The sequence below is a fragment of the Aulostomus chinensis genome, chromosome 5 (assembly GCF_037954235.1).
Source record: "Aulostomus chinensis isolate RoL2024-O1b breed Wild chromosome 5, RoL_Achi_v1.0, whole genome shotgun sequence".
NCBI lineage: Eukaryota > Metazoa > Chordata > Actinopteri > Syngnathiformes > Aulostomidae > Aulostomus > Aulostomus chinensis.
The window spans coordinates 16,570,020-16,597,563 of NC_141324.1; the positions used below are offsets into that span (position 1 = coordinate 16,570,020).

Below are 27,544 nucleotides of genomic sequence, written 5' to 3' on the forward strand. Positions count from 1 at the left end.
TGCTGCAGACAGATTTATGAAACCTGACAGCATGAATGCATGTGTAAGTTTCTGCTTTTAAATGTTTCATGATTTAAAAAAAAAAAAGTTTTCTGAGCTGAAATGTTGCACTCTCTGCAGGTTCAGGCAGAACTTTGAAAGCTGTGGTTCCATAAATCATAAGTGTTCTATAATTCAAATCATGACTGAAGACAAACACACAAGTCAGAATGAGGCCATTATGTCTGCAGTGCATGTTCTGTCTCCCTGATACAAGCAGGTATCAACATTAAGTCTTACTGAGGTACTTTTCCTTTTGCATGTGTGTGTGTGTGTGTGTGTGTGTGTGTGTGTGTGTGTGTGTGTGTGTGTGCATGTGTTCTCACAGCTACTTTAACGAAGCTGGTATTTATTTGCCTGTTGTGAGCCCAGAGCACGGTAGCCAGATGGAGGCTGTTGATCTTGTTAGAAAAGTAGATGTGAAAGGACCATTACCTGGATCACAGCAAACACACACAGACATGCACGCAGGTCTGTGTGTGTGTGTGTGTGTGTGTGTGTGTGTGTACAAACACAATCCATACATACACATCTGTGCAGCCCCACCTAGCTGTGGTCTCTACTCCTGCTGTACTTAGGTTAGTTGGTCATCAATAATGATTTGACATTTCCTCTACGTAAAACAAGCACATAATCCATCATTTTTACAAACCAAACAATGGATTATTTTTTTCCGAGCTGTTTGTTTGCAAGTCCATAGATGTTGGATGACACACACAAGCCATGATGCCCAAGTTAGTAAGTGTTGACCCGTGGTGTTAATGATTGACTCAGCCTCTCACACTCAAACTACCACAGTTGTTTGCAAAGAGTTACAGGTCCAAACCTGATGTGTATCATAAAACAGATGATGGGAACAAATATGCAGTTGAGATTCTTTAAATCAGTGCAGCAAAAGAAAAAAAAAGGTCTGATTTCATTTTTCTTGTTCTAAAAAAGAAAAATAAGTATCAATGTCACTGCACAGAGAATGGAAAATGAGAGAATTAAAATGCACACTCACATTTTCCTCTTCCTGTCTGCACAGAAGTCCTCACCTGTGCGTGTGCGTGTGCGTGTGTGTGTGTGTGTGTGTGTGTGCGTGTGTGTGCACGTGCGTGTGTGTGTGTGTTGTCCCTCAGCTGGAAGATGGTAGGACTGAGAAACCGCTCTACATGGGAGCCTTTACTGCTCAAGGCCTCCTGCATCAAATCCTGTGCCAACGGCTGCTCGCTTGGAATCACTGCTCACCTCACCTATGCCAACGCTGACATAGAGTCGGTTGAAGGTGAGAGAGGCGGTGGGTGGGCGGGGCTGGGAAGGACACATACCTGCCATTATGTCCTGAGTTAACTGGGTCCAGTTCCCTTGAGTACGATTAACTGCAAGAGAATAAATAAGAAAATAAGACGGCGCTAAATTAAATTGATTAATTAATTGATTATTGGTAGAGACCTGCACATTTTAATTTGGTGGATGTCAAAACATTTTCATGTTCATAAGCATTTAATCCAGTATCAGTAACCTGGTCTTCAATTATACTCAAATATACTGATGGGTGATTTTTTTTTTAATAATGTGAGGTGGTCTTTTATTATATTTGTAATTTATATCAATAAATAACTTGAAATATACAGTAATTGTATACTATATCTTTTCTTTCTTTCAAGCACTTTGTTGTTATTAATGAATGTCAACTAATTTCATATTGTTTGCCAATTTGCTTATTACCCTTGTCCTTATTAAATTCTCTTGATTTCTTTCAAAAACGTGGGCTAATACCATGAGTAAATTAGCAAGAAAACATACTCGAAAATTATGTAGTTAACTAACATTACTAGCATTAGCAGTCATACTTAGTTATGTAATTATATCATCTTACAAGTTATACTTCTAAATACATTTAAATAAAAGGGAAAATAAACTATACACATTACATTTTCCAAGATACCTCTGGACAACCCTCAAGGACCCCTAAGGGGGTACACAGACCCCATTCTTGAAACCCTTGCTCCATTTAATGGGCAGAGGAAGAAAATAAACCCTAAAAATGAATCCGGATATAAAATATCTACCAGCCTTGAAGTATTGACGAATATAAACTACAAGTTCAGTAATTCCTTTCTTTTCTTGGTTGAAGCCAAACTCTAACAAGCCTTTGTTTTCCTCTCACACTTTGTCTAGGCGTGTTTGTGTACCCTCTTGGGGAAAAGGAGGTTGTGGTGGGTTTTGAGGCTGTGATTGCGGGCCGGCTGGTTGGGGTCCAGATCCAGAGCAGAGGGAAGCTGAAGGACTGCTGTTTGGATTGCTGCCCTGGATCCGGTCTCGAAGGCCGTGAATGGGGCTGCTGTGGGACCTCCAGTCTGGAGATGCAGTGCACCAACGGTGAGCAAGGCTGCGTGGAGGACAGATCCAATGAGTTTCCTTATTGTCATAAGCTAAAACTGCACTTTGCATCTTTGTTACATTGGAGTTCACTCGTTACAACTACTTTCCTCTGAACGAGTCTTTTTTGCTGTGTAGAACCGTAAATCATCCCAGCCGCTGATGACTGTGGCTGTGAGGACCAACATGAGCGTGTCCCTTCTCTGTCTTCTATTTAGCCTCAGTGGGGGTAGAGGGGACGGAGGCGAATAGATCTGGCTGCTTGCCTTATGCAGCGTTCACTTCATCCAAGCGTTCATCATCTTGAAGTGCACAGCATTTTAGTGGAAATGCTTGAATCACGACCATGGCATCGGTCCTCTGTTGCAGCAAACACCACATAGATCCAAGCCCTTCTCCTGCTGTTACTACTTCTCATGAACGAGATGAGCTGTTTCACCTGTTGTGTGTTTTAATCTCAGGTCATCTAATCCTGGACGAAGACCTGGAAAGAACCACCTTCATCGTGGGCACAGGGGTTATTGGTGCCATGGATATAGTGTCCATTATCATAAGGACAACAGTAGAACTCCCCACATTAGAGAATGGAGCAATCCGCATTGTCTACCCAACACTACTGACCCCCATCGTCACACGTCAGGTGACTGCAAGCAAGAGTGACAACGGGGGGAAATTCGAGGAAACTGGGTACACAAAAATAATGGTTACAACCTGGCATCGCGTAGTTCACTCAATGGCTGCTTGTTGATGTGCTGCATGTTTTTCTCCGTTCCTCAGACCAACCAGCTGTTTCGGTGCCACCTCAGGAAAACAAGACCGGGTCCTAGATTCTGAGCAGCAGTGTGCCCACGCCATCTTCACCAGTCCAGCTGCCAATTTGGCTCCTTATGAACTCAATTTCCAGCTGCTGGTCCGAGGGGCCTGCCTGCTGGCCGGTGCTTCCTTTACTCTCTTATTCTTGTACTCAGTCCAAATACCAGCAAATCCTAACATTGTCAACACAAAGAAATTAACAACTTCTCCCAATCTCAGGACTCGAGAGCCCAACTCACGCCCTGCGGGCCGATGCAGACCCAAGCGCCCAAAGTGCCTCTGCCACCTACATCACCTTGGCCCAGGAGCATCCGTATGACAGACACATAGAGATCATTCTGCACCTCAGTGGTGTGTGTTTGAAACCTACTGCTGTTTTGTCAGTTTTGTTTTGTTTGTTTGTTTGCTTTTTTAACTCAACCCACCTCTGTCCTAGAACCACACAGCCCCCTGGTCATTATCGAGAGAGGCCGACTTTGTTTCAGCCAGTATGAGCAACAGATCTTCTCCCGCCGTGATTTCATTCGCAGCACCCGTAAAGATTCAGAACCTGAGCGTAAGGTTGGTAGATCCTGCTTCGCTTTACAAACAATAAAGTGTCACCACACAAAAATGTAAGAAGTGCTACTTGGCTTGGCCTGCAGCTGGAGTTTATGAGGAAGCGCTACCACAAGGACATCCTGAGCAACCCAGTTTTGATGCTCAACTTCTGTCCTGACTTGTTGGCTGAGCCTCTGGAGCTGAGCAAAGCCACCAGAGAACTGTTGTTCCTCGTTGACCGTAGCGGCAGCATGAGTGGAACAAACATCCGTCGCGTGAAGGTGAGCCTCAGTCAGGAAAGACGGGGTCAGAGTTTACACAACTGTAACTGATGATGCTCTACCTTATGTATTTGTCCACAGGAGGCCATGGTAGTAGCACTGAAGAGCCTCCCCTCGGGCACCATGCTCAACATTGTGGGCTTTGGCACCACCATCAAGCCTTTGTTCACCTCCAGCAAGCTCTGCACTGATGTTAGTTTCACATTTTATTGCTTAAAACAAAGACAAGTCCAGAGATACCAAACATACATAGAAGTGTCTCCTGAAAGCAGGTGTTTTTCAAGCTTGTAGGACAGTTTGTTCTATTCCGCTCATCTCTAATCAGGCAATAGGTCAGATCCTTGAGTTGCCTTAGTAACAGAGTATCAGGTTTTATCCAGACCAGGAACTGCTAGGACAAACAGTCTTTGCACATACACCTGACCATATGGTGACCTTTCATGCTTTTTCAGTAAGACAGGCGTTATCCTTCCATAACCTCCCCTGTCAGGTGTGTTTGTCCACAATGTCATTTAGGCAGGTGCTAATGTGTGTGTGTGTGTGTGTGTGTGTGTGTGTTTACTTGTTCTTTATTATAGAAGCTCTGATTCAGGTTAATCGGGGCATCTGATTTTAAACAGTGAACTTATCTTAGCAACACAGACGATGTTTGCTTCTACTATTGGATTTCATTTCTGTTATTCTTTGAGGTCACACTGATGCAGGCGTATGAGTACGTCCAGAGGATGAGAGCTGACATGCGTGGCACCAACCTGCTGGGGGCGCTATCCTGGGTGTATCAACAGCCAATGCAGCGCTCATATCCACGGCAGGTGTTCATTATCACAGATGGATCCATCAGCAATGTGGCTAAAGTTCTGGAGCTGGTCCGCAGGAACACGTGCGCTGGCAGGTGTGGTTGGATTTGCAGTAAAAACACAGGAAATTGACTTTATGGATTTTAATAACCAAAAATGTATCCTATGGAGTACAGTAGGTTCAGGCAAGATGAAGGGATACATATTTGAGAGAGCACTGCAAAGGGAAGAAAAAGGTATCTTGAAAAACTGGACCATAGCACAGTGACAGACAAGAACAGAAAGGGCCAAAGTATTTTTCAGTCCCGCCCAGTAATCCCGTTAAGTGCTCTCCTCTGCAATAAGAGCCACGCCCCTCTGGTTTCCCCCAGGCCCTTCAGCAATGCACAGTAACTCCATTTAGCCCTCATTAGTATTCTCCTGTTGGACTGACTTTCTTTTCTTTGGTTGTCGCTGCACAAACATGTTTGCAGTTTTTTTGTCACTCTTGGACTTCATCTAATCGAAACCACAGTCTCTCAAAGGGGGTTTATTGTCATGTTAGAACATGTACTGTATGTGCTCTACTCTTTTCAAACCCTCATTAGTCAACTGAATGTGATCTGGAATGGCTCTGTCTGTGTGACGCTCCCTTTCCTTAGACACAAAGAAAACCATTTGGTTTTAGTTGATCATTTTGATTTGTATTGGAGTCGTGTACGTAGCATCTTCAAGCACTAAATAAGCTGTCTTTACCCACAATACGCACAAGTATTATTAATATCACACCACTGCAGATGCTTTGGCCTTGGTCTTGGTCCCCGAGCCTGCAGGAGACTCCTGCAGGGCGTTGCCAAGCTAACAGGAGGTACTACAGAGTTCCTGGATGATGAGGAGAGACTCCAGCCGAAGGTCAGCAGCACTGCAGCACTGCCATCTACTGGAGAATATATGATTTTCAGAACAATTTTAATTGGAGTGCTCCGATCATCTTTTTTTTTTTCTTTTTTCTTCCTGTCACCAGTCCCTTAGATCTGACATTATGAATTTACCCCTCCAGTTAATCAAGTCCCTGAAAAAGGCCTTTGAACCAGTGCTGACTGACGTACGGATTGATTGGTACCTGCCAGAAAATATGGAGGCGCTTCTTTCACCCAATGAGATCCCTCTGCTCTATCCTGGAAACCGTCTTATTGGATATTGCACTCTGTATGATATGACAGGTTTCAAAGCCAAAAAACTAGAGGTGAGTAAACTCTCGTGTGTCTGTGTCTGCAGTGGAAAAACAATCTGACAGTTTCTTGTATATCTATGTAGTCTCAAGGACGGGGCTATAAAGAAAGTGGATCAGCGGGCTCTGTTTTTCAATCAAATGATGAGCTTTCCCCACCCTCTACCTCGGAGCTCATGCCTCTGGTGACTTGTGCAGATGGCAATGACTTGGAGGAGGCGCTGAGAGAGATCTCCAGAGAAATCTCCTCTGAGTTCTCCTGCGCCAAAGACACAGACCCCGGCACCAGCCCAGGTCAGTCGCCCATTACTTAAGATTTGCCTCCTGAATGTTTCCAAGGGTTGGCTTGTGTCCCCTGTAGGTGTGGAGTTGGACTGGTCCAGTGATGTCAGGACAAGGATACAGGAGAGCTCTTACATCCAGGAACAGTACGTCCTGACTCGCTGTTCCCTCAGCAGTGAGCAGAGTCTACAAACCCAGCCTCGCTCGCACATGCAGGCCTCGTCTCATTCTGACTCGACAGGCAGGGTCTTCCTGCAGGAGCCCCTCTCCTCTGGCCCGGTGCTGGATACAGGGTCTTTACCCCAAGGCCTTGAGAAGATGCTGGCTCCAGAGCAGAGGTCGTCCCTGTCTCGCTGGGCAGACTCCTGGCAACAAAACCTCTCTGCTGAAAACTCTGATGTTAAGACAAAAAAGGTACAAATGATCGGCTGGTAATGGGATTACCTGACAAACACAACATGTCATAAAAAGATGAAATATCTTACTATTTAGGATTGTTGAGAAGTCCTGTTAACATCCATTTACCATCACATTCTTTGGCTGCCGAAATAATATCAAAACAATTAAAAAAATATTTTCTTATTAATGGAAATATAGATGGATAAGTCACTGCTGCCTTTGACGAGCCTACCTCTTAAACTGTTAATGCTTTAATTTCCCTTGTCATGCAAGCAGACTGATGGTCTGGAAGAAAGTGAGGAGTCTCATCGAAGACATAAAGCTCTGACCCGTCCAACTATGGCGGCAAGAAGTTTCTCATCCCCTCAAGGGGAGCTGGAGATGCATCGCCTGAGGAGAGCTCTGGAGAGGGTCTCGTTTGACCAGACGCTGGGTGGAAGACTGGACGAAAGTGACGGGGATACAAAGCCCCCATCAGGAGGGACACTGTCCCATAGAAGCCTTAATGACTCCAGTGAGTATTTAGTATACACTTGTAAGTAAACCTATTTTCCATCCTGCGCACATCCAGACAAGAAGAGAGATCCTCCTCTCTCCTCTGCATGTATGTTAGGGAGCTGAGAGCCACAGAGAACAACAGACTGCTCTGTAGCATACAGTAACTGAAAGTAGTTCTAACTTTGTGGCTGAGTCTAAAATTACAATGTCTTGTAATTTGACTGATGTGTAATAGGAAAAAAGTGAATGTGATGACTTTTGAGGGAGGTCTGCTAACACTTCCCATCCACTACCATTCATAGTGCTGAGCTAACTAGCATTCAGCTGGTCTCAGAGGGTCCCTAATGCACACACAGAGGAGAGAAGGGTATCTATCTTCTCGTCTCACCTGCAGAGGATGAAAAATGAGTATATTTGCCTAATTGGTGTGTCCCTTTAAAAAAAAAAAAGTAGCCTCCTGTCATTTGTCCCTCAGTCTCCTTCTGTCCCTCAGATGGACTCCTCTTTCCTGCCTCTCCTATGGATTGGGACAACTTTGCAGACCCGGAGTACCTCTTCAGTGCCATTCCTCCAGAGGATCCCCCTCCAGGTCAGTGCCGCTCCCTCATTCACGGTCTGCTGAGTGGCAGGCCGGTGTCCTGGGAGGTCACTGTGAACCTGATGCACCTCTGGGTGCCTGAGGGCCAGGAAACAGCAGCGTCTGAGGTCTGTGGAGGAGGAGTAGGGGAAGGAGGGGAAGGAGAATGTTGGGAGGAGATCATCCACCAGCTGACTGCTCGCTCAGTTATTAGGGACTTTGAGAAAATGGCAGAGAAGGAGAACCAAACTGGACATGGTAAGTTTAGTAACCATTTGAGTCACTGACATAGTCTTAATAACCATGATACACACTTTTTACCTTCTGATGGTTTCCCAGGGTCAGCTAAGCGCTACCGTATGAAAGCTATCCAGACCAGTAAGCACTGCAACATCATCTGCATGTACACAGCTTTCACCACGACTGACAGCAACCCCAACAAAGGCCTCCCAGACAACATGGATGTCCAAAACACAGGTGTGACACACACACACACACACACACACACACACGTACATAGATGCAAGTCATTTCATAGAGTTGGACGCTTGTACATACAGAGCTGTGAACATGCTGCAAGATAGACTATCATAAGCATAGATAAGGGAAATACTGTATATGCCTTTACACAAGAACTAGTAGATTTATGGTTTTGTGGTGTGTGTGTGTTTGTGTGTGTTTGTGTGTGTGTGTGTGTGTGTAGGGATGGATATGGGAAATAGCAGAAGTTCTCACTCAGGTAGTCGCAGGCAGAGGACCTACTCTGTTGGTCTGGGCAGACGGCGTACTAGTAAAGACAGCGAGGAGGCTGAAGACGCCTGGAACTCTACAGGTAGACAAACCAAATTACATCCCTTCTCATTTTGTCGTCACAACTCTGGGTCAGCAAGTATCTTGGTATCTCTCAGACAGAGATGACACCCCGGCTTCACCCTGTAGCCTTACATCCTGGGACTCTAGTAAGTACTGCTATGATATCATTTTCCTTACCTTTACTAGCCTTATAAAACCCTTTATTTACATTATTGCACCTACAAGAAAAAACAACAATGGAAGTTAATGGAATTGGGAACATTTAGCAGCTTACTCTGCTCTGTAAAAGCAGTTTGTGTCCTGTGACAGGTATTTTAAGAGGGGTAGAGTTAGTATCTTACTAAAGCACTATGCTGATGAAAAAAAATCTGTTAAATGTGTTGTTTTCCCCACTCTGATGTCTCAGATGTAGGGGCCAATGCCTTCTCTGCTACAGGCTCAGCAACAACAGGCGCTTCCGGCACGCGTTCACAGCGATCTATAGAGAGCAAGTCGATGGAGAGCTTCTTTGGCACAAGGTGAAACTTCCTCCTTGAGAAAAGCACTTAAAAATGTAACATAGAAAGCCTTGCCTTGGAAAAGGAGGAAAGAAAATTAATAGTTTCAGTTTTTGATTCTAGTCCTCATTCCGATGCACACGTGGTCAAATGCTTTTGTTTTCCAGGTTCCCACTTGGTAGACTAAGATCCTCCATTTCATCAGGAAAACAGGTTCCTCTCAAGTCCCACTGTCTCTCTGCAGAGACTGAGAAACAACCTGAGACTGAGGCTCCAGACTACGTCCCCCTGGTGAGCTGGGACAACAAAAGTGAAATCTAGCACGCCTGCAGACTCAGTAACTCTGGTCCGTGGTGTCTCCTCAGGTGCGTCTGCAGCTGGCGTCAGGAGCTTTCCTTCTGACAGAGATCTACTCCGACGCTGTCCAGATCTCTCTGGATCGTCTCAAGAGGGCTTCACCCTACAGCCTCCATCGCCGCAGTCTCAGCCCACCCTTCCGCTGCACATCCCCCAGCGCTCCGTCTTTATCCTCCACTGCTAAAGCTCCAACTCATCACCATGTTTCCTTCTCTCCTTCTTGCACACTTGCCAAAACAGCTGCACCCCCTTTTCACCACACCCCAGATGACACCCCGCTGATGCTGGAACCGAGGCTCAGGCGAAGACACCTGTCCGATCGAGACCCCGTCATCTTATCCCCTGACCTACCAAGCTCTGAGGAGGGTTCAGTGGAGCTTTTTGTTGGCAACTCTCAGAACCAGAACCAGGGCCAGGCAGATAGCGGCCGCGGCTCAGAGACAGATGTATGTGAGGGACTCGCAGTAGAGCCAACCGACCTGAGTAATCAGTTGGCTCAGGAGGACCTGGAGGGCTCGAGCTGGGCCACAGCTGTGGCTCTAGCCTGGCTTGAGCACCGGTGTGCTGGCTATTTCATGGAATGGGAGCTGGTGGCAGCAAAAGCCGACTTCTGGCTACGCTGTCAGGAGCTGCCAGAAGGAGTGGACCTGGCGGGGCTGAAGGGAGCTGCCAGACAGCTGTTCCTGCTGCTGCGCCACTGGGATGAGAACATCAAACTCAACATGCTGTGTTATAACCCCAATAATATGTGAGACAACTGAGCCACTGCTACCGATTAGCAATGGAAGCCAGAGAAGCAACACAGAAGAGCTGACCTCCGCTTCAGCTGCAGGGTTAACTGATACATTAACCTGGTGCCATATTCATTCATTGACTTTTTACTTGACAAAGACCAAGTGGCCTTTTATTATGAATATGCTTTATGCAATCACAAGAATGCCTTCACTATCAGCAAGGGTTCTGCGTGTAGCTAACACATCTTACTTTGCCAAATATATAATGCACCAGTGTTATCGTTGGAATGATTTTGAAAAAATAATGAAAGATTATTGATTGTTTGAAAAAATAAAAAAATATTAGAACTGTTTGTTTTAATGTTTGTCCAGAAAGAAGCGGCGAACAGCACAGAAGTTAAGTGGCATCTGTTTATTATAAAACATCACATTTTCACAGTCTCAGTTAACTGCATATCTGACATTAAATCTATTTATATGCTATTAAATGTTACGAACCACTGAGAAATGAAGATGAGTCCATTAGATGAAACCTATGATTGTCTCCAGCTTAGTTATAGAAAATCATATTTAAGGATGGAAGCTTGTATCAGTTGATGCTTTTATTCGGTGGCTTTGAAAGCTCTGCACGCTGCGAGAGTCAATTTTAAGATGCAGTGCACTGAGGTCTCTGGGCGACCGTAGCAGGCAACTGACATGTTTACATGAATCATGATCAGATTGAACACGAGTGGAAATAAAGTCTTATGTAAGAAAGTCTGAAACATTCACAACGTCCTCTTAGAACTGCAATCTGCCTAGCGTGTATATGAAAATGAAACCTGAGAATCCATCGTTTCTTCCTCTTCATCTCTTCAACTGCGAGCACCGACTACATGCCATTTCATTGTGTTGATGCCTGCTTCCTTCACTGTAAGTACTGAGAAGCAGCAAGCGTCGAGCCCCCGGGGACCCTCCCTCTCTACTGGTGTTGAGAGGATCAGAGAGAGAAGGATGGAAGCTCTGAGACAGCTGATTAGATCAAAAACGTCCAGCCTGCTCCGGCTGAGGTTCACTGGCATTTGTCCTTGACAGGTGCATTTTTCTGTGGTTCAACAGGGGTTGAATGCAGGGGCGGAGCCAGCCACAGACAGAGGAGCATGATGAGGTGACAGACGTGGAGGGCCACCGAGCTTCCGTTTGTGGAAGGGTAAGTGTTCCAGGAAAGCTCAATGAGACCCAGGATCAGGACCCTGAATGCAACCATGAACCAGGACTGCATTTATACATGACTTAATCGGTAAAAAAAAGCTTGTAGTCTTGATTGTTGTCTTACCTGAGCAGGTGGGCTAGCTTCTTAACTCCTCCGCTCCAGAGAAGGTAGGGCAGCGTGTGGAAATACCAGACGTAGAACTGGTAGTGCAACGAACGACTGAAGCACATACCGATGAAGTTGGAGGTAAACAGGATCAGCACTATCTGTGATCGTCTGTTAAGAACTTTATTCATGAAGACACATTCAGCCAGACTCAGGAACATCGGGTAACGCTGGAGCAGAGAAGGATATGATCCACTGTGTTCTTGGAAGCGGGGATGCTTCTCTTGCCTGGCTCCTTCAGGAGGTCCAGGTTACTTTCCCCTGGCCTTAAAAGAGTGAAAGGGACATCTTACTTTTCATTAAAACTATAAAATAAATCATTCACTTTGCATAAAATGTAAACAATGAAGGTCTTTCGTGACTCACAACATAGTTTTTGTAAGTGCTTTAGAGGCTGAAATGCAAAATAAAAAGATTGTCCACTACAATGATGCAACATAAAAACCAGGAAGAAAAGTGCTTGAAATCTATCATGATATATATCAAATAATCACCACATCCTCCAAGGAGAGATGCTCTGATACCACTGAGGCCAAGTGTGGGCCAATCCCATAAAACAGAACATTAACCCAGGAGGAATATCCTGGGACGGCCAGGGCTTGAAACCTTCTTGCCGTGAGTGCTGACCAGTGAGCAATAATGGCCTTCATATTACAAGCAGAGTAACACAAAGTTGTCCATGCACTAGGAATAATCATTTCTACCCTTCAATAATAGCGCCAATACTTGTAGCGCGGCGGAGGCTCGATCTATTTTACACAGCATATTTTGTCCAGCTCATCTCCATAGTGACCTGGGTCAAGCCATATTCTGTCTCACCTCTTCCATCGTCGGAGGGCGAAGAGCAGCAGGGTCAGGATGTGGGCTGCTAGTAGGAGTAGGTGGAAGTAGCGATTCAAGAAGAGCCACTCGGGTAGGAAGCGCCAGTTGACCGTCCACTTGAACATAAATTGACGTCCAAGGTCAAAGGCCCGAATCACATACCCGACAGGATTCTCCAGGAGGAAAGGAAGACCCAGCAAAAGCTGTGATACAAAGACAGAGAGATTATATCTGCAAAATTAGAATAAAGGGTATTTAGCATACAGCATGCTAGTTAAGGGAATATTTACCTGTATACCTGCACACAGAGAAAGTTTAGGGATTGTCCTGATGAGACCAAACTCAGACAGGAGGAGGAAAAGTAGTCCAGGTGCAAAAAGGAGCACGTTCATTTTCACGGATACTGCTAAACTGTCAGAAAGAGAGGAAAACTGCATTATTTCATCATGTCAGAGACACATCCAGGTGTACTGCCTCCTCCTGCGGACTACTCAAGAGTTACCACTTGCCTGTAAAGTCCACAGCCCAGGGTCCAGTAACCATCCATGAAGAGGTTGACAGCTGCGAACAGCAGCATCATGGCCACCGGGTCATTAAAGAGACGCAGCACAAAGATGGAGTGGATCCGATAGGATGCACAACACATGAAGAAGAAAACATAGGGAGGAACCTGGGAAGAAACACCTGCATTTCAGAGATCATGCAGCTGGCCATGCCAAAACGCAACTTCCCACCACCACCACAGACTGACCTTCTTTGTGCGGTGGTATATTCTAAAGACCAACAGTAGTGTGATGAGGTAGAAAACAGCAAAAAGGTACTGGCCCAGACGAATGTTCACCCCTGAGCTAGTGATGTAGTAGAGAGCAGTGAAGATGTAGACGAAGCCAGCTGGATACCTGCAACAACAATCACATTAAAGCTCCTGCACTGACAACTGGAGAGACTCCCAGCAGCACCGCAGGCTTTTTAAACTCACACCAAGGGGCCCGTGTCTCCTTTGAGCTGGGTGTAGTCATAGGTGCCATTGATGACCCCCTCCACTTCATCCATGTAGGCCTTCCAGTCGATCTCAGTGTCTGCAGCGCAGAGATCAGTTAGCACTGTCTGTTATCTTTCACGTCTGCCTTTCAATCTCAAAATTTATAATTCCAAACATTTGTCTTAAAACGTACTTAAGCAAAAACGTTGAAATTTTAATTAGAAAAATCAAACGCAAAAAGCTAAAACCTGAGACTGTTATAAAATGGCAAATCTATTACCTAACTTAAAAACTTTAACTGTAGATTAAAACAGTAATGAAAAATGTAATTGTTTGTGTTGTAACGCAAAACAATTTAAGTAACATAAGTTTGTTTTTCACATTCACACAAGAATGTGTATTTTATGTTTTATGCTGCAGTAAATTTAATTTTATGCAGGCATTTATGACATTAACAACCCTCGAGATTATTATTTAATGAAATTTTTAGGACTCGATTAATTATTCATACAAACCTATTATAATCGAATTAATATGTTCTATAACTCTTACAGCCATGCATTCGATTGAGGACTAAATAAGAAATGATATCATGCTAATGCTAGTAAGTTCCCCTTGACAGGTGGCTGCCTATGTGTGTTTGCTAACGCTAGCCATTTAGCTTTCACATACATTCAGAGTAACGCCAAAACACCATAGCATGCTAGCTAGCCCTGCAGCTACTTACATGCTACCTTCTGTATGACCCACACATTGATCCCGATTTCCAAAATCCACAACACTGACACGACCAGTAACGTGTATTCTGTCTTGAACAGGACCAAATGCTTGTCTTGCCACAGAGTATGAAGTGTTGCCCGCAGAGGAGACGGGGAAGCGGGGGGCTTTCTCCGCACAACTCCTCCAGCCATCTCGGCGACGTTGACATGGAAAGAGGTCGAAGTTGACATGCGCCGATTTACTTCTTCCCCGACGTCACCTCGTCATCATTACGTCAAGTGACACTGAAAGGACTTCAGCCAAGGCAACTTCAGAAAGTCTTTGACAGGTAAACGAAATCGATATTTAACACCGGACAATTATAAAATGTCCACTCTTACACAGGAATTCCCATCGCGCACACGCTAAGCCCACGTTAGTTGGTAAAAAAGTTTAAAGGACTCTGATGTCTCCAGTTGCCCTAGCAACTTTAGCTAGGTAGAAGCTAATTTAGGCTAAAACATCCGGTCAAAATAAATTCAGGGAACTGCATAGCATAGGAAACTACCCCTCAGTCTCTTACTCAATAACTTTTTAATGGCGCTGTCAACAAAGACAGGACTTCACTCTATTTTTGACAGGAATTCCTACGCTAGCTAATGTAAATTAGCATTTTTACACAAACAGTTTTAAGTTAAGTAATGCCATGACGCTAACAGCTAGTTGTTAAGAGTGAAGTTGGCTCATCTACGCGTCTAAATGATGGTGTATGTTCCCCATCTTATTTGTATTTACTCACCGCTCAACGGTAACTTCTCGACTGTAACATGTGGTACCACTCATACTTAATATGACAATTTCAATAGATATAGCAGTCAAATTTAAGAAAAAGAGGTGCCTCATTTGTCCAGGCTAATAATAATAATAATGATAATAATAATACTTGGCGCTGATCTGGAGTCACTTTTCACATGCATATGACGAAGGTGTTCCTGTCGTAAAAGAGTATTTTTAAAAAAAATATTTTTGTGCTGTTTATAGTCTCACAAATTATCAGGATGATTTTTTCCCCCATATGAATAGATATTAATTTTACTGGGTCCCATTATTTTAAGTTTAAACGATGGCGAAGGGGAAGGGGCGGGACTGAGTTATATGGGTCTCCTCAGCTGTTGGACAGGAACTGGACCCAGACTGAACCTCAAAAACACATCGGTCGTCTCGTTCGTCCTGTTGAATGTCTGAGCGTCACTGTGTAGAATGACGATATGTAGAGTTTGACACTTGGAGGCCGTTTTCACATTCTTGGCTGAAAGTGGAAATGTTCTCCATGCTCAGTGGAATCTGTCAATGATCTGATTTTGATTGGCGGGTCTCAAAGCAGGATTTGTCACATCTCAGATAATGTTGGAGCTGACTGTGGTCTATAAAGTCTATACTAATTGCTCGAAAATATCCCAACTTAAAGACTGACAGTGAATTTTATAAATGAGTAGAGGGAATTATTTTAATGAGGGAGGGGCGGAGGTGATGTTTGAAAGAGTGCAACCATTTTATTCTCTCTGCAACAACCATGTCAGGAACACGTTCTAGTCTTCATCATCACCTGGACTATTTCGTTAGGTTCACCTGTGTGTTAACAGCAACCAACAGTTAAATTGAGTGGGCTTTCTTACCTAATATGTTTGTCTTGCAGGAAGGGGGCGTCGCCCTGACAGAGGGGAATGGATGGATTTCCTATGAAGATTGGGGAGGGGGTGTGTCTCGGGGTCAGCGTTGCCCTCTCAAGCCTCTGCTACTATCTGTACCGGAAGAGCCGGTTGACGGTAGACAGACTTGATGTGAGTGGTGGGTCAAGTATCCAAAGCATGACATTTTCTTCTGCCTTGAGAAGGAACAACATTGGCTGTGAAACTAGTTGAGAAATCTTAAGCTTTCACACACAAATATCAACTTCCTTATTTATCCTGTATGCTAATTTTATTATTGGGTGATATGGCTTTTTAGATTTTTGGTGTGTTAATGCAAAATATCAGATATGTGTAGCAGATGCACGTCATTCTTCCTGCCTGCCTCCTCCCTAAAAATTTGACTGCAATGGAAATAAGTCATGTGACTTTATTGTGCTATCCTGATCAACTTTTAGCTCTCAGTGCATTCATGTATTGTATTTGTCATTTATCAAATCAAGCGCTGGGCTGTTAGCAGTTCAGTAATTAAATTATAATTTCAGGAAATAGTTTTCAGATGTCAAGTAGATGAAAAGTAGACCATCAAACAAAAATGTAGTGCTTCACAAATTTGTATTATGATTCCTGTGAGGATAGTGTTATAGAGGACAGTCTTGCAGTACATTATGCCGTATTGTAAATATTTTTTTTATGATTTCTTGTGTCATCAGGGTGCTCCACACCTCAACATCAATGGAAATCTCAAAAACATATTTAGTGTTTGCCCAGGAAAGTGTTTACAGTACGCCGTCATCGAAGGTACTCGCTGTTTCTGATCCAGCCCATCTGTATTTTTCTTAAATATGTGTGGAAAATGTTCTTACCTCCTGCTTCCCGTTACTCTTTGTGTGTGTGTGTGTGTGTGTGTGTGTGTGTGTGTGTACAGGTACAGTTCAACCACTAGGAGAGCCTCTGAAAAGTCAGTTCCAAAAAGAAACAGTCGGAGTGTTGCAGAAATTCCTGTTGAGAGAACACACTCGTGTGTGGAGCAGCATTTCGCACACTTGGTGTGTGTTCCAGTTTTCTGATTCCATACAGACACATGTTCAGTGTTTATCTTTTGCTTTTTTTTTTACATCTCTGCTTTTTTTTCTCACTGAGAACATTGTAGAAGCAGAAAACAGCATCAGTCTGGAATGTTAGATGCTGGTGGATGGCTTGGAGTTTTTGTAAAACAGAGTAAATGACAAAGCTGGAGAACGTTTTAGGGCACCCATCATCTCATGGCTGACAGATAAGATGATGACAGAACTCAGCTCTAACTAATGATTATTTTCTTTATTTTATGCATTTCACTAAGTAATCGTTTAATTCATAAAATGTCACAAAAACAGACAAAGTGTCGTGTTCTAATGACTTCTTTGTCCATCTGACAGTCCAAAACACAGACGTTTAATTTTCTGTCATTAAAAAAAGTAGCAAATCTTGATATTTACGAGTCTGGAACCAGCAAATGTTTGACTGACTTGATTGGAAAAAGACTGAATTGATTTACCTTTTTTTTTGTGTGTCTTCTTCGTGTGTTGAAGGGTGGACAGTGAGCGAGTGTTACTCCACAGAGCCGATGAAGTGCCCTTCATGTTAGTGGGGTCTGATGACATCGCAGTCAAAGTCCTGCACCCTCTGCAGGCGTCCGGGGTGCACATGGAGGTGACCCATGAGAAGTTCCACCAGGTGGATTATGGCCTGGGAGACATTTTAGGACAGTACCTGAGAGGGGAGAAGCTCAAAGGGAAGCTAGAGACTGAGGAGATGCTCAAAGTCAGTCCATGCATACGAATGCTCGAACAGTTGGCAAAGAATATCTTTTTTTTTTCTAGTTCAAACACTGATGATCTGATCTTTTCCCAGGTGGGCACTGCTCTCACAGGTGTAGGTGAGCTGGTTCTGGACACAGACGGAACCCTTTATCTTCAACCCCCGTCTGATGGGTCCCAGTACTTCCTGAGTATCTCAGACTTTGACACCCTCCGAGGAGAACAGGAGAGCACAGCGGCTGGATGGAAAACACTTGCTGTTGCCTTTGCTTTGGTGGGGGCTGCAGTGACTCTGTGGATCACCAGACGCTACTACCAACAACTAAAGCTTCGCCGGGAGCGTGAAAAAGCCAGGAGAGAATTTGAGAGACTGCAGGCTGAAACCAAAAGAGAGCGCACTGAGCGTCAAGATTCAGCAGAGGAACAAATCGAGAACCCCTGTTTGATTTGCCTCAGCCAGCCTCGGAACTGTATTGTGTTGGACTGTGGACACGTTTGCTTCTGCCACGACTGCTACCAGGCTCTTCCTAAACGCCAGTGTCCCATATGTAGACAGGACATCAGCAGAGTGTTGCCGCTCTTCTACGCTTGAGCTCAACCACTGTGCAAACTCGACTGGCTTTATACCTCACATAGAACTGCTGCTCTTGAATATCTGATTACTGTACTTCATATTTAATAGGTGTAATAATCAAAATCTGTACTTTATGTAGGAATTGGCTTGATGTGTTCTAAAGTGTGTTCATTTTGCTGAGTGCACCTGAACTGACCTGAGTACCGCACAAATCCAGTTACAGCCGGGAGGTAAAGATGGCGTGCACAGCTTGCATTGTGTCCTTGGCAGTTATCTTTATTATCTAGGGGTCTGTCTGCACATCCCCCAAACTTCCCAGTAAAACCTGGCCATTTCTATCACTGGTAATATACGAAGTACATAGTACATAACGTACTGTAAATTGTGAAATTTTTTTGATTCCAGCAGATTTCGATTAAACTAGAAATACCACATTACCTCATCATTGAATGTGTGCCTGTCACAGCGACCTTTGACCTCCACAATCTCCAGATTCGAGGAAATTCTCTCAATGAGTTCCTGAGACGTCTCATTACCAAGAATAGGAAAACTCGGAGCTAGAAACAGTGGCGTGGAGGCATAAAAACTAGAATTGTCAGGTTAAAGTTGTTTGCTTCTGCCAGCAGTGATCAGAAAAGTGTTTCTACAGAAAGTTGTGATGTCACAGCGAAGTCGGAGGCCCCTTCACAGCAGCTGTTTTGACATGTCAGTGCAGAGTAAACATGTTTGGCCGGTCCAATGAACCAGCGTGCACAATACCAGGATGTTGGCGCTCCTACACGGAATGCAGCCACAATCGATGACATCCATTACGATTGTGTTTGCGTCTGCTGTGAAAAGAGCCTCCTTTATATTTTTGACTTGTCAGAGCAGGACAATCAACAACGATCTTCATGGCTGCATTCCATTTTGGGGAGCTGGATCCCGAGCCCTGTCACCGTACACGCTGGTGTTCTCTTCACAATTAATGGAATGGAGCCATGACTAACGCTGTGTGTGGCGGCTCACCACGACCACTGTGACACACAGACGATGACACCACTCGTAATTCCATTAGTTACACCTGCATGTAGAAGGGCATCTAATTTCGTCCACTTTGATTTTTGCGTTAAGATGTTAAAATCTGCATCTACGAAGTTCTGAGTTAAGGACAACAATGTGTCGTAAGACGTGAGTGAGTGAGTTGCGCCCTGTGCCTTAGTTTGCTCATCGACATGGATGCGGCCATCTTCTGTTTACGTCAGAATAACTCGGGAAGATTTTCTTTCAGCAAATTTGAGAAAGTTAGTTGATTCAAGATGATTAAAGGGAAATCCTGCGACTTTATAGCAAATAAAATCTTAGGAAGAAGGTGAGAGTGTGGGAAACATTGTCAATAAATCTATGAGTGATTTTTTTTTAAGCGTATCGTCTTTCTTGAACTACTCTAAAGTTAAATCTGATGCTGTTGTTTACCCCCCCCCCCCCCCAATTTATTCTGAGTGATGGAGTGTTAACAAAACTCATTTGGGACAGAGAGAGAGAGAGAGTGACGTGTCACCCTTTTTACCTGCATCCGAACACTCCACAGACATCTGAACAACAACAGCTGTTACATCAAATAGATGCTGCTGCCTTTTAGCAAAGTGTTTGAAAAGACACTCGCAGGACCCTCCAGATGCGATGAGTGTACGAGGTTTTTATTTTATCTATTTTTTTTTTAATTTTTTGCTTGTTAACAGCACCTGGTGTCTGAAAAGACTTGTGAGTCATCAGTGTGACTGTTACTGTCATCTCTAACAAGCGCCATGAAGATGCGAAGAACGGTGGGTGGATGAAAAGACACCTCCAGATATTTGCAGCAGGATATGGGTAAAGGTGTGTGTGTGTGTGTGTGTGTGTGTGTGTGTGTGTGTGTGTGTGTGTGTGTGTGTGTGTGTGTGTGTGTGTGTGTGTGTGTGTGTGTGAAGGGAGGAGTAGAGGGGCAAGGTGAAGAGTTCTCAGGCTGGTGTGGGGGTGAACAAGGAGCAGGTGGCAGCACAGGCTCCAATAAATCTTCCACGTCGACGCATTTTTCATGAGCTGTCTCAGCAGGACGGCAGCTGTGGGGGAGACTGGAGAACCCCGGAATGGAAAAGAAACACCTGACCGGTTTAATCCAACTAAAATGAACATATGACAAAGGAATATTCTCATGAGGGACAAAGATGATCTCATATCAAGATTTTACCACTAGGTGTCCTTCTTCCATCACGTGAGAGTAACGGCAACTGTAGCGAGGAAGCTCTCCAAGTCACATGTAATTAATGTAACCGATGAAATCCTGTTTAATCCAGTCTGATAGCTGACAAACAATTTGGATGACGTGATTATTCTCTAAAAGGCCGCAGCTTCATGGGTGTAGAGAATCATTTGTGATGATGAGGGTGCAGGCAGCAGTGGAACCTACTTATTAGGGGTGCAGGTTTCACACCCAGGGATTTCTAAAGAATCGTGGATTCTAGAAATTGTAAATATGAAGACACTGAAGGGGGTTTGTGCTGCATAATGCAAAGATCCTGACAGACCTCCTAACATAGTATTCAACGCTCTAACTGACATTATTATTTAGTGTTAACACAAATACATGAAGCTGGTTTTAACTTGTTTTTGCATACTGGACCCCTAAACTAAAGGTACCGAGGACATGTGACCCCCACCATCGCCAGAAGAGGACACACGAGCACCGTAAGACCCACCCAAGCACAGCTGAATGGATTTAAAATTCAATTGTTATTTCTAAAGCAGTTATGGTTCTATTTCTATCTTTGGAAACAATGGAGGCCTTTTTAATCATTTTGAAATTTCTTTTGATTTCTGGAAATCATCTTGCAAACCCCCCCCCCCCCCCATCTATGTTTCCTGGCCCCTACAATGCAGGTTTAGAGCCAAATGTTCCAGCTGACAGACATCAGACCTCAACTTGAAACTGTTGCTTATTAAATTGTTTGATCTTCAACAGTTCTTGATGAGCTTGTACGTCTCTTATATGTAAATTCCCTGCTGCAAAGAAACATGTGACTATAGTTTTTAAAAAGGTAAGATACTAAAAAGTAAAATGTTTTCCTTCTTCACGCCGAAGACGATGAAGCCAAAAGCTGTACTTTAGCAAACAAATGGAATCGCTTCAGTTCTGCAGTTCAAGTTTAGTTTAATGTTTGAGCTCTTGACATGCCGGTGACTCTGTGTACCAATGTTGACGTGTGTCTGAGCAGAGAGAGAGAGAGAGAGACAGAGAGAGACAGAGAGAGAGAGAGAGCGAGAGAGAGACCACAGCACGCTGTCCTTCCTGGTGCCAATTACCGCTGTCACCCATCTGCTTTGGGCATGCAGTGAAACGTGGGATGAGCTGACCTACTTTCCAGCAGTAGTGTGACTGCAGAGCTTCTCCGCTTGTCAACAAACCAATGCTTCATCCCAGGAGGGAGAGACTGAGACTATCGGATCGGATCGGATCCACAATTTACACTGGTCCGATACTATGACCTGTCCGCCTGGCTCTTCGGTATCCCTAAACACAACAAGGCTGAATTTCCAATCAAGAATAAAAGCATCTATATAGTTGAGGAAGAAGCTTGTGTCATCAGCTCTACTCTCTGCTTTATTCAACTGACAAACACAGATCTCCAAACTGTCGCTCCTCCAGCATAGGCCAACCTGCAGCTGAAACATCAGGACTCAAATGGAATCATGCATTAATAGATACTCTTATAAAACATGCTGGAATTTTTCCATAAAAACATCGTAGCACCTTCATCCAAAATGCAAAGCAACGCTCCCTCTTGCAACGTTCAAGAAAAATAAGACATTCCTGATTTCTTGTAATCAAATAGCGCTGAAGTCTTAACTGACTTGCAAAGAGCGCTGAGAACATATCTCCTTGATGGAGGACGCTGCTGCTATGAACTTAGTGCCTTACACAGCTGCTCCTCCAGCACAGTACCAGTGTGCTTGAACTCAACCCATTTGCCAAACAAGTTAATCTTTGATGGAGCAGTAGCTGAGTTTTTGCATCACCACTTGGTGGCTAATGCGGCTTTCCAGGAAACACAAAGATGTATTCGTCACCTAATGACGTTGTTGTGGTGTTCGTGAACATTTCCCTGTTCGCCTTGGCGACATGCTGCTAGTAGCGTGAAAAACAAGGTTCGCTTACTGCAGCGGACAGGTTTCGGGGAAAATCAGGTATGTCATCACAAATTCGAAGATAAACAGAGTAAGAGGAGGTCTACTCGCCCCATTTCTGAAGGCAATTCTGACACAGTAAAAGAAAAAAATATCTCTCAAATGCATCATATTGCCTGATTGTTACCTAAAAGTAGCGCACTACTTTTGTAACACGTTACCCCGACACGACACGAGTGGCTGAAAGTTAGTCAGAACAATAGATCACAAAAAAGTCTAAGTTCTTGAACAACTATGTTGGATGTAAATTCACAATGCCCCCCCCCCCTAAACATTTATATCGAAAAATCTGCATACCCAAAATAATTCCAGTTTAACAAAAAGACTGTGAGTGCTTCATCAGAACTGGTCCCTGCCAGCAACCGTCACTGGTGTTACTGGAATTCAGGACTCTCCAGGACGTCATGCAGGAGAAGGGCAACTTCTCTGAATTCAACACATCCTTCTCTGAATGGGACTTTGTCAATAAAGAAAATAAATGGTGAAAAAAAGGCCTAAACACCAAACTCCAGGCTATGGGTGACATCCTCTGTGGCCACTTCTTTTATACACGTTCTTGCTGTATATTCACATGACATGAGAGAGCGTTGACTCTATGAAAATCTAGGAATTATACTTGAATTAAGTGTTATTTATTCCACCTATAGTACCTTTAACTCACTATTATGTAACAAATGAGAAGAGTTTTGTTACAACGGGACAAACTCAGAGAGGTAGAGGCCAGTAGAGGTGTGGGACAGGTTTCCCAGGAAACCTTCTCTCTCCTTCCCTCTTCTGAGTACAAATAAAATAAAAATTCTTTATACTTGACCTGGGAATTTGTGCTGGTAGAGAGTAGACTAATAAGTAGATGAAACATTAGCCTTTCATCAGGGAGGGAGGGAGGGTCATGTGTATATACAGTACAATGTGTGTGTGTGTGTGTGTGTGCCTGTGTGTGCCTGTGTGTGTGTGCTTGTGTGTGCAGTGGGGAGCTCTGTGTGCTCAAGGGGGAGAGATGGGGAAGGGGTAAGTGAGTGAGTGACTCAGCAAGTCAGTGATTCATTTATAATTTGCAGCAGTACTTCAAGAGCACACACACACACACACACACACACACACACACACACACACACATACACACAAACACAAGGTATCTTCAGGGTGGGCGCCTTTTGTCAGAGGTCTGTGGGACTGATAGACTGAGAATGATCATTAAAAGGAGCTGCCAGCCGAGAAGGAGAGAGACGGAGGAGGAGAAGTCGCAGCATGTGGACGATCACTCGAGCTAAACGGAGAGAAAGAGAGAACAAAGAGGTGAGGTGTTGTCGTACTAAAGCGCGCTGCTCTCAACATACAAGTGATGAAGGAGACGTACAACACACGTCTTGCACACTGAGCACCTGGCCGTTTCATCTGTCGCTGACTGATGACATCATGTGAAATCCGTGTCCCTTATTTGAACCCTGCTGCATGAATCAGCTGCTCGGCGGGTTGACAGCTGGGGACTGCACTTTACCACGCTGGAGGAGTGTTATTTGTCTTCCCTGAGGAATGACACAGGAACAAATGGCAGATTAATAATCTCTTATGTCAGGTGACAACTCCAGAAAACAAATCATCTGTAACCTGGACAACTTTTGTTTAGTTTATTGGGAGGCAGCAGCCCCCCACGCACAGCTACGTCTACAGTAAATGTCATCTAACACAAATGAAACATATTCGGGGGGGGGCCTTTATTAGGGTGGGCAGCCAGGAGCCCGCTTTGATGCTTCGTCTCATCGCGGCAGGAAATCCAGGAGCTTTTCCAACAACACACTGATCTCAAGACTGTCAGCTGGCCCCGTTCAGCGGTCAGCTATGCAGACCGGCCACTAAAACAGAGGGACACTGCAGCAAGAAAGGTTATTTTACATTTATAGACAGGTTGGCTGGCTCGGGTTGTTAAAACAGGTTTGGTCCAATAATAGTCTCTCTGTCACTTCATTGTTTTAGCTTCTGATGAGACACCATATGCTGCTCACACAGAAGGTCGCTGTCACTAGAATAAAGCACTGAAGATGAGCGTTCAGCCAAAAGTGGCTCTCTTCACTGGGTTTAAATGCACTTTTATTCACCACCAGGACCTCAGTTACTAAAGCTACGCTTTTCCCGCACACGTCGGTTATTTTGAGCGCTGCTATTACATCCGATTACATGGACAATGAATTACTCATTGCACATCCAATTTTTGCGTGTTTTGTTTTTCTTTTCTGTGAGTGCCAGGTCCTAAAACTCGTGTTGCGGGTGGTCTAGTTTCACGTTCTAAAAACAACCCTACTTTTGCCACACTACATTTTCTTGTTGTCAGATTCTTCCTGACTGTTGACCTCGTCAGGTTTGTTGACCCAGATATGACAAAAACTCTCACAGTAGATGAGTTACTGCCCGGTGTGAGGAGTACCCCCCCCCCCCCCCCCGTCGTCATGGATGGATGGGAGTGAGTGAGCTTTAAGCTCTTCTTCAGTCATTTATCAGTTTTATCATGAAAGGGACACCACGGAGTGAATAAGCTACGACATGATAGTTGTAGTTTGAAATTAAGAACCGGTAACGGAACTGAAAAAAGCAGGACTGAAGACAGAAATCGGTTTGCTGCTTCAGCACCATGGTGGTATCTATGGTTACTGATATTTCCAGTCATGGCCGCAGCTCTGGACTTGGACTCATCTTCATTGATAGGTTTTTTAATTGGTAAAGACGGGAAGAATTCAAATTATAGTCAGAATCTTTTACCTTTTTTTCTCTCTCTCTCTCAATCAAATGCTATTTGTATCCTAGCTCCAGTTTCAATAAAGATAGTTTGAGAATGAATGAATGTTCTAGCTGAAAAATATATTTTCCCCTCACTAGCAAAGGCAGGTCTGTGGGTTCTGGTTTTGTTTGTTTGTTTGTTTGTTGTTTTGCGGTGAGTTGCTGTTAAAATTCACAACGAATATGAATAAATGTACCACATAGATACCGGTAAACAAGTTCCCTCTTACTTTTGAATCTTGTTTCGTCTTCTATGGTCTCTATGCAGTTCTAGAGAATATCAGTGCGTTCAAGAACTCAATCTAAATTAGTGTTTGAGGTTATGTGCCTTAAAACAACACGTCTCTCTCTGAAATAGAGCATTTCCATCGCTCGCCTGTTGGTGTCACTCTTGCTCCTCCAGCATTCGGAGTCCCCTGCACACACACACGCACGCTCACACACACACGCACGCACACAAACCCGGATGGATGACTTCACCGCCTGCCTGGGTTTCCTTTATGATCCCGGGATCTACCTCTTCCCTCACCAGACATCAGCCAGCAACACAGGCGGACACACACTCCCTCTCTCCCTCTCTCTCTCTCCAGTCGCCGCTGCAGCTGCAAACCATCCAGAGAACCCAGAGAGACGCAGCCGCTCCCGGACCTCCTCCTCATCCTCACCTGAGTTATATATTCGGAGGGAATCCCAGCAGGAGAGACACAAACCACCGCGCAAAACGGGATCTAAAGCTGTTTGGAGCATAAACACCACCGAGGAAGACTTTGATCTACTTTTGAGAACCCACTTCTCCGCTGCGCCACAATGTCCGAGGTGTTGCCATACAACGAGGGGAAGATGAGCGGCTACGGGGCGGACAGCGAGGTCAGCCAGATGTCCTTTAGCTGCGGACTGCAGGACACAAGCGCCTTCTTCGCTGCGTCGCAGGCAAAAAGACCCCCGAAACTTGGACAGATCGGCAGAGCCAAGCGAGGTAAGAAATGCTTCTGCACACAATCATTCATGTGCCTCAACGCAAGCGTGTAAACAAAAACTGCAACGCTCAAGTTACAATTCATGGATTTTAGTTAAATGTCTAGTGTTTGAAAGACTGTTTACATGCGTGCAAGGACACACCCAGCGAATATTACACATTAAACCCGAGCGGAAACCTGGATCGACGCCATCCGTGTGTTGTTTTTCACCCATTGGTGTTTATTTATTTATTTATTTATTTATCTATTTATTTTTCACCTGCAGCCGCACCACACTCTTTTGTTATCAAGTGCGCCATATTCCCTCTCACTGGAGGCCATCCATAAGGATCAATGATGGGAATATGGTCAGAGAATAAAGGCTACAATTAATCTGCCAATTTCTTTTACGAATAATTGATCGTGTCGGGTCTCGATGATGACAAAACTATTTGGGGTGGAGGTGGGGTTGTAAGGGTTCTCAAAATGCTCCTTTAGTCCACCCAACAGTCCAAAACCCAAAGATTTTCTGTCAAATTACAAAAGTAAAAAAAAAAACAAACAAAAAAAACAAAAAAAAAAACCGCGGCGACAATCCTGATATTTAAGTGAACCAATGAATGTTCGACATTTGTGCGATTAATCAATAATCAAAGCGATCAAATTTCTCGAAAAACCGACCAGTTGTTGCTACCTCTGCTGTCTCCGATGAGCTTCATCTCCCCCTCCCTCTCTCTCTCTCTCTCTCTCTCTCTCCCCCCCCAGTGGTGATCGAGGACGACCGGATAGACGAGGTCCTGAAGGGGATGACAGACAAGTCCTCACCCGGCGTTTAAACATGAACGATGCTTTGCAGACTCTTTTAATTTTGATCACCGATTTGAAGCACTTGTCGGCTGTGCATGTTCGAGGACTGCAGGAGGAAACGACGGCACCAGAGAGAGAAAGAAAGAAGGGAAAAGATGGGATGAAAGAAGAGAGAAAATGAAAAAGGCTAAAGAAGGGAATGAACGGCTGATTAAAGGCGTATAAAGGGAGGGATGAGGAAAGACTCTGGAAGAGATTTGATCATGGGATTGCTGGCAATTCTCCCAACGAATCCCGATTTTAACTCCTGCTGCGCAGCACGGTGTTGAGATGGCGGACGCTGCTCTGTATCCCAACCTCTGCTGACTTTAATGATGGATGAACTTGTCATTACTTCGCGACCATCTCTTTTGTTTCCTTTCCAAAAGCGCTGTAAGCAACAACAAACTGCAACCGGAGGCTGCAGCTTCCCCCACAGCCCCTATGTCAATAACGTGTACAGTAGGTAGGCTAAGCTCTCCTCCTCCTCCTTTAGGCTTCGCTTTGTTGATCCAGTCAGCGACGGTGCGTTCAAGGGAGCTGTCCTTTCAGCACCGGGCCCATGCATTCCTGTTGCTGCCGCTGCTGCCGCCGCCGCTGCTGCCGCTTTATTAAAAAAAAAAAAAAAAAAAATCCACAAAAAAA

At 44.5% G+C, this 27,544-nt stretch overlaps 4 protein-coding genes across 5 annotated transcripts; 3 read left to right on the forward strand and 1 right to left on the reverse strand.

The window, feature by feature from the left end:
• The first annotated feature begins 1,167 nt into the window (after positions 1 to 1,167).
• Positions 1,168 to 10,477, forward strand: vwa5b2 (von Willebrand factor A domain containing 5B2). The gene is made up of 21 exons (XM_086203530.1): positions 1,168 to 1,306; positions 2,203 to 2,403; positions 2,865 to 3,090; positions 3,181 to 3,338; positions 3,436 to 3,567; positions 3,653 to 3,777; positions 3,861 to 4,037; positions 4,119 to 4,229; positions 4,727 to 4,929; positions 5,611 to 5,725; positions 5,874 to 6,059; positions 6,131 to 6,338; positions 6,406 to 6,740; positions 6,999 to 7,239; positions 7,717 to 8,058; positions 8,140 to 8,277; positions 8,504 to 8,632; positions 8,709 to 8,759; positions 9,020 to 9,131; positions 9,278 to 9,401; positions 9,476 to 10,477. The coding sequence occupies exons 1-21, from the start codon at positions 1,168 to 1,170 to the stop codon at positions 10,217 to 10,219; spliced, it is 4,197 nt and encodes a 1,398-aa protein (XP_086059656.1). The 3' UTR covers positions 10,220 to 10,477.
• Positions 10,478 to 10,606: 129 nt separating this feature from the next.
• Positions 10,607 to 14,341, reverse strand: alg3 (ALG3 alpha-1,3- mannosyltransferase). Of its 2 annotated transcripts, none has more exons than XM_086203527.1 (9): positions 14,090 to 14,341; positions 13,360 to 13,459; positions 13,132 to 13,279; positions 12,890 to 13,050; positions 12,671 to 12,791; positions 12,378 to 12,583; positions 11,747 to 11,824; positions 11,517 to 11,660; positions 10,607 to 11,433 (listed from the first exon to the last, which is right to left on the reverse strand). In XM_086203527.1, exons 1-9 carry the CDS (start codon positions 14,310 to 14,312, stop codon positions 11,253 to 11,255), a joined length of 1,362 nt encoding a protein of 453 aa, XP_086059653.1. In that variant the 5' UTR covers positions 14,313 to 14,341; the 3' UTR covers positions 10,607 to 11,252. The 2 variants fall into 2 exon arrangements, with proteins under 2 accessions (XP_086059653.1, XP_086059654.1); XM_086203528.1 differs by having other exon boundaries at positions 14,200 to 14,340.
• Positions 14,259 to 18,556, forward strand: mul2 (mitochondrial E3 ubiquitin protein ligase 2). The gene is made up of 6 exons (XM_086203529.1): positions 14,259 to 14,410; positions 15,758 to 15,902; positions 16,463 to 16,550; positions 16,678 to 16,798; positions 17,321 to 17,552; positions 17,643 to 18,556. The coding sequence occupies exons 2-6, from the start codon at positions 15,786 to 15,788 to the stop codon at positions 18,138 to 18,140; spliced, it is 1,056 nt and encodes a 351-aa protein (XP_086059655.1). The 5' UTR covers positions 14,259 to 14,410; positions 15,758 to 15,785; the 3' UTR covers positions 18,141 to 18,556.
• Positions 18,557 to 25,750: 7,194 nt separating this feature from the next.
• camk2n2a (calcium/calmodulin-dependent protein kinase II inhibitor 2a) lies at positions 25,751 to 27,544 on the forward strand. The gene is made up of 2 exons (XM_086203533.1): positions 25,751 to 26,073; positions 26,819 to 27,544. The coding sequence occupies exons 1-2, from the start codon at positions 25,905 to 25,907 to the stop codon at positions 26,887 to 26,889; spliced, it is 240 nt and encodes a 79-aa protein (XP_086059659.1). The 5' UTR covers positions 25,751 to 25,904; the 3' UTR covers positions 26,890 to 27,544.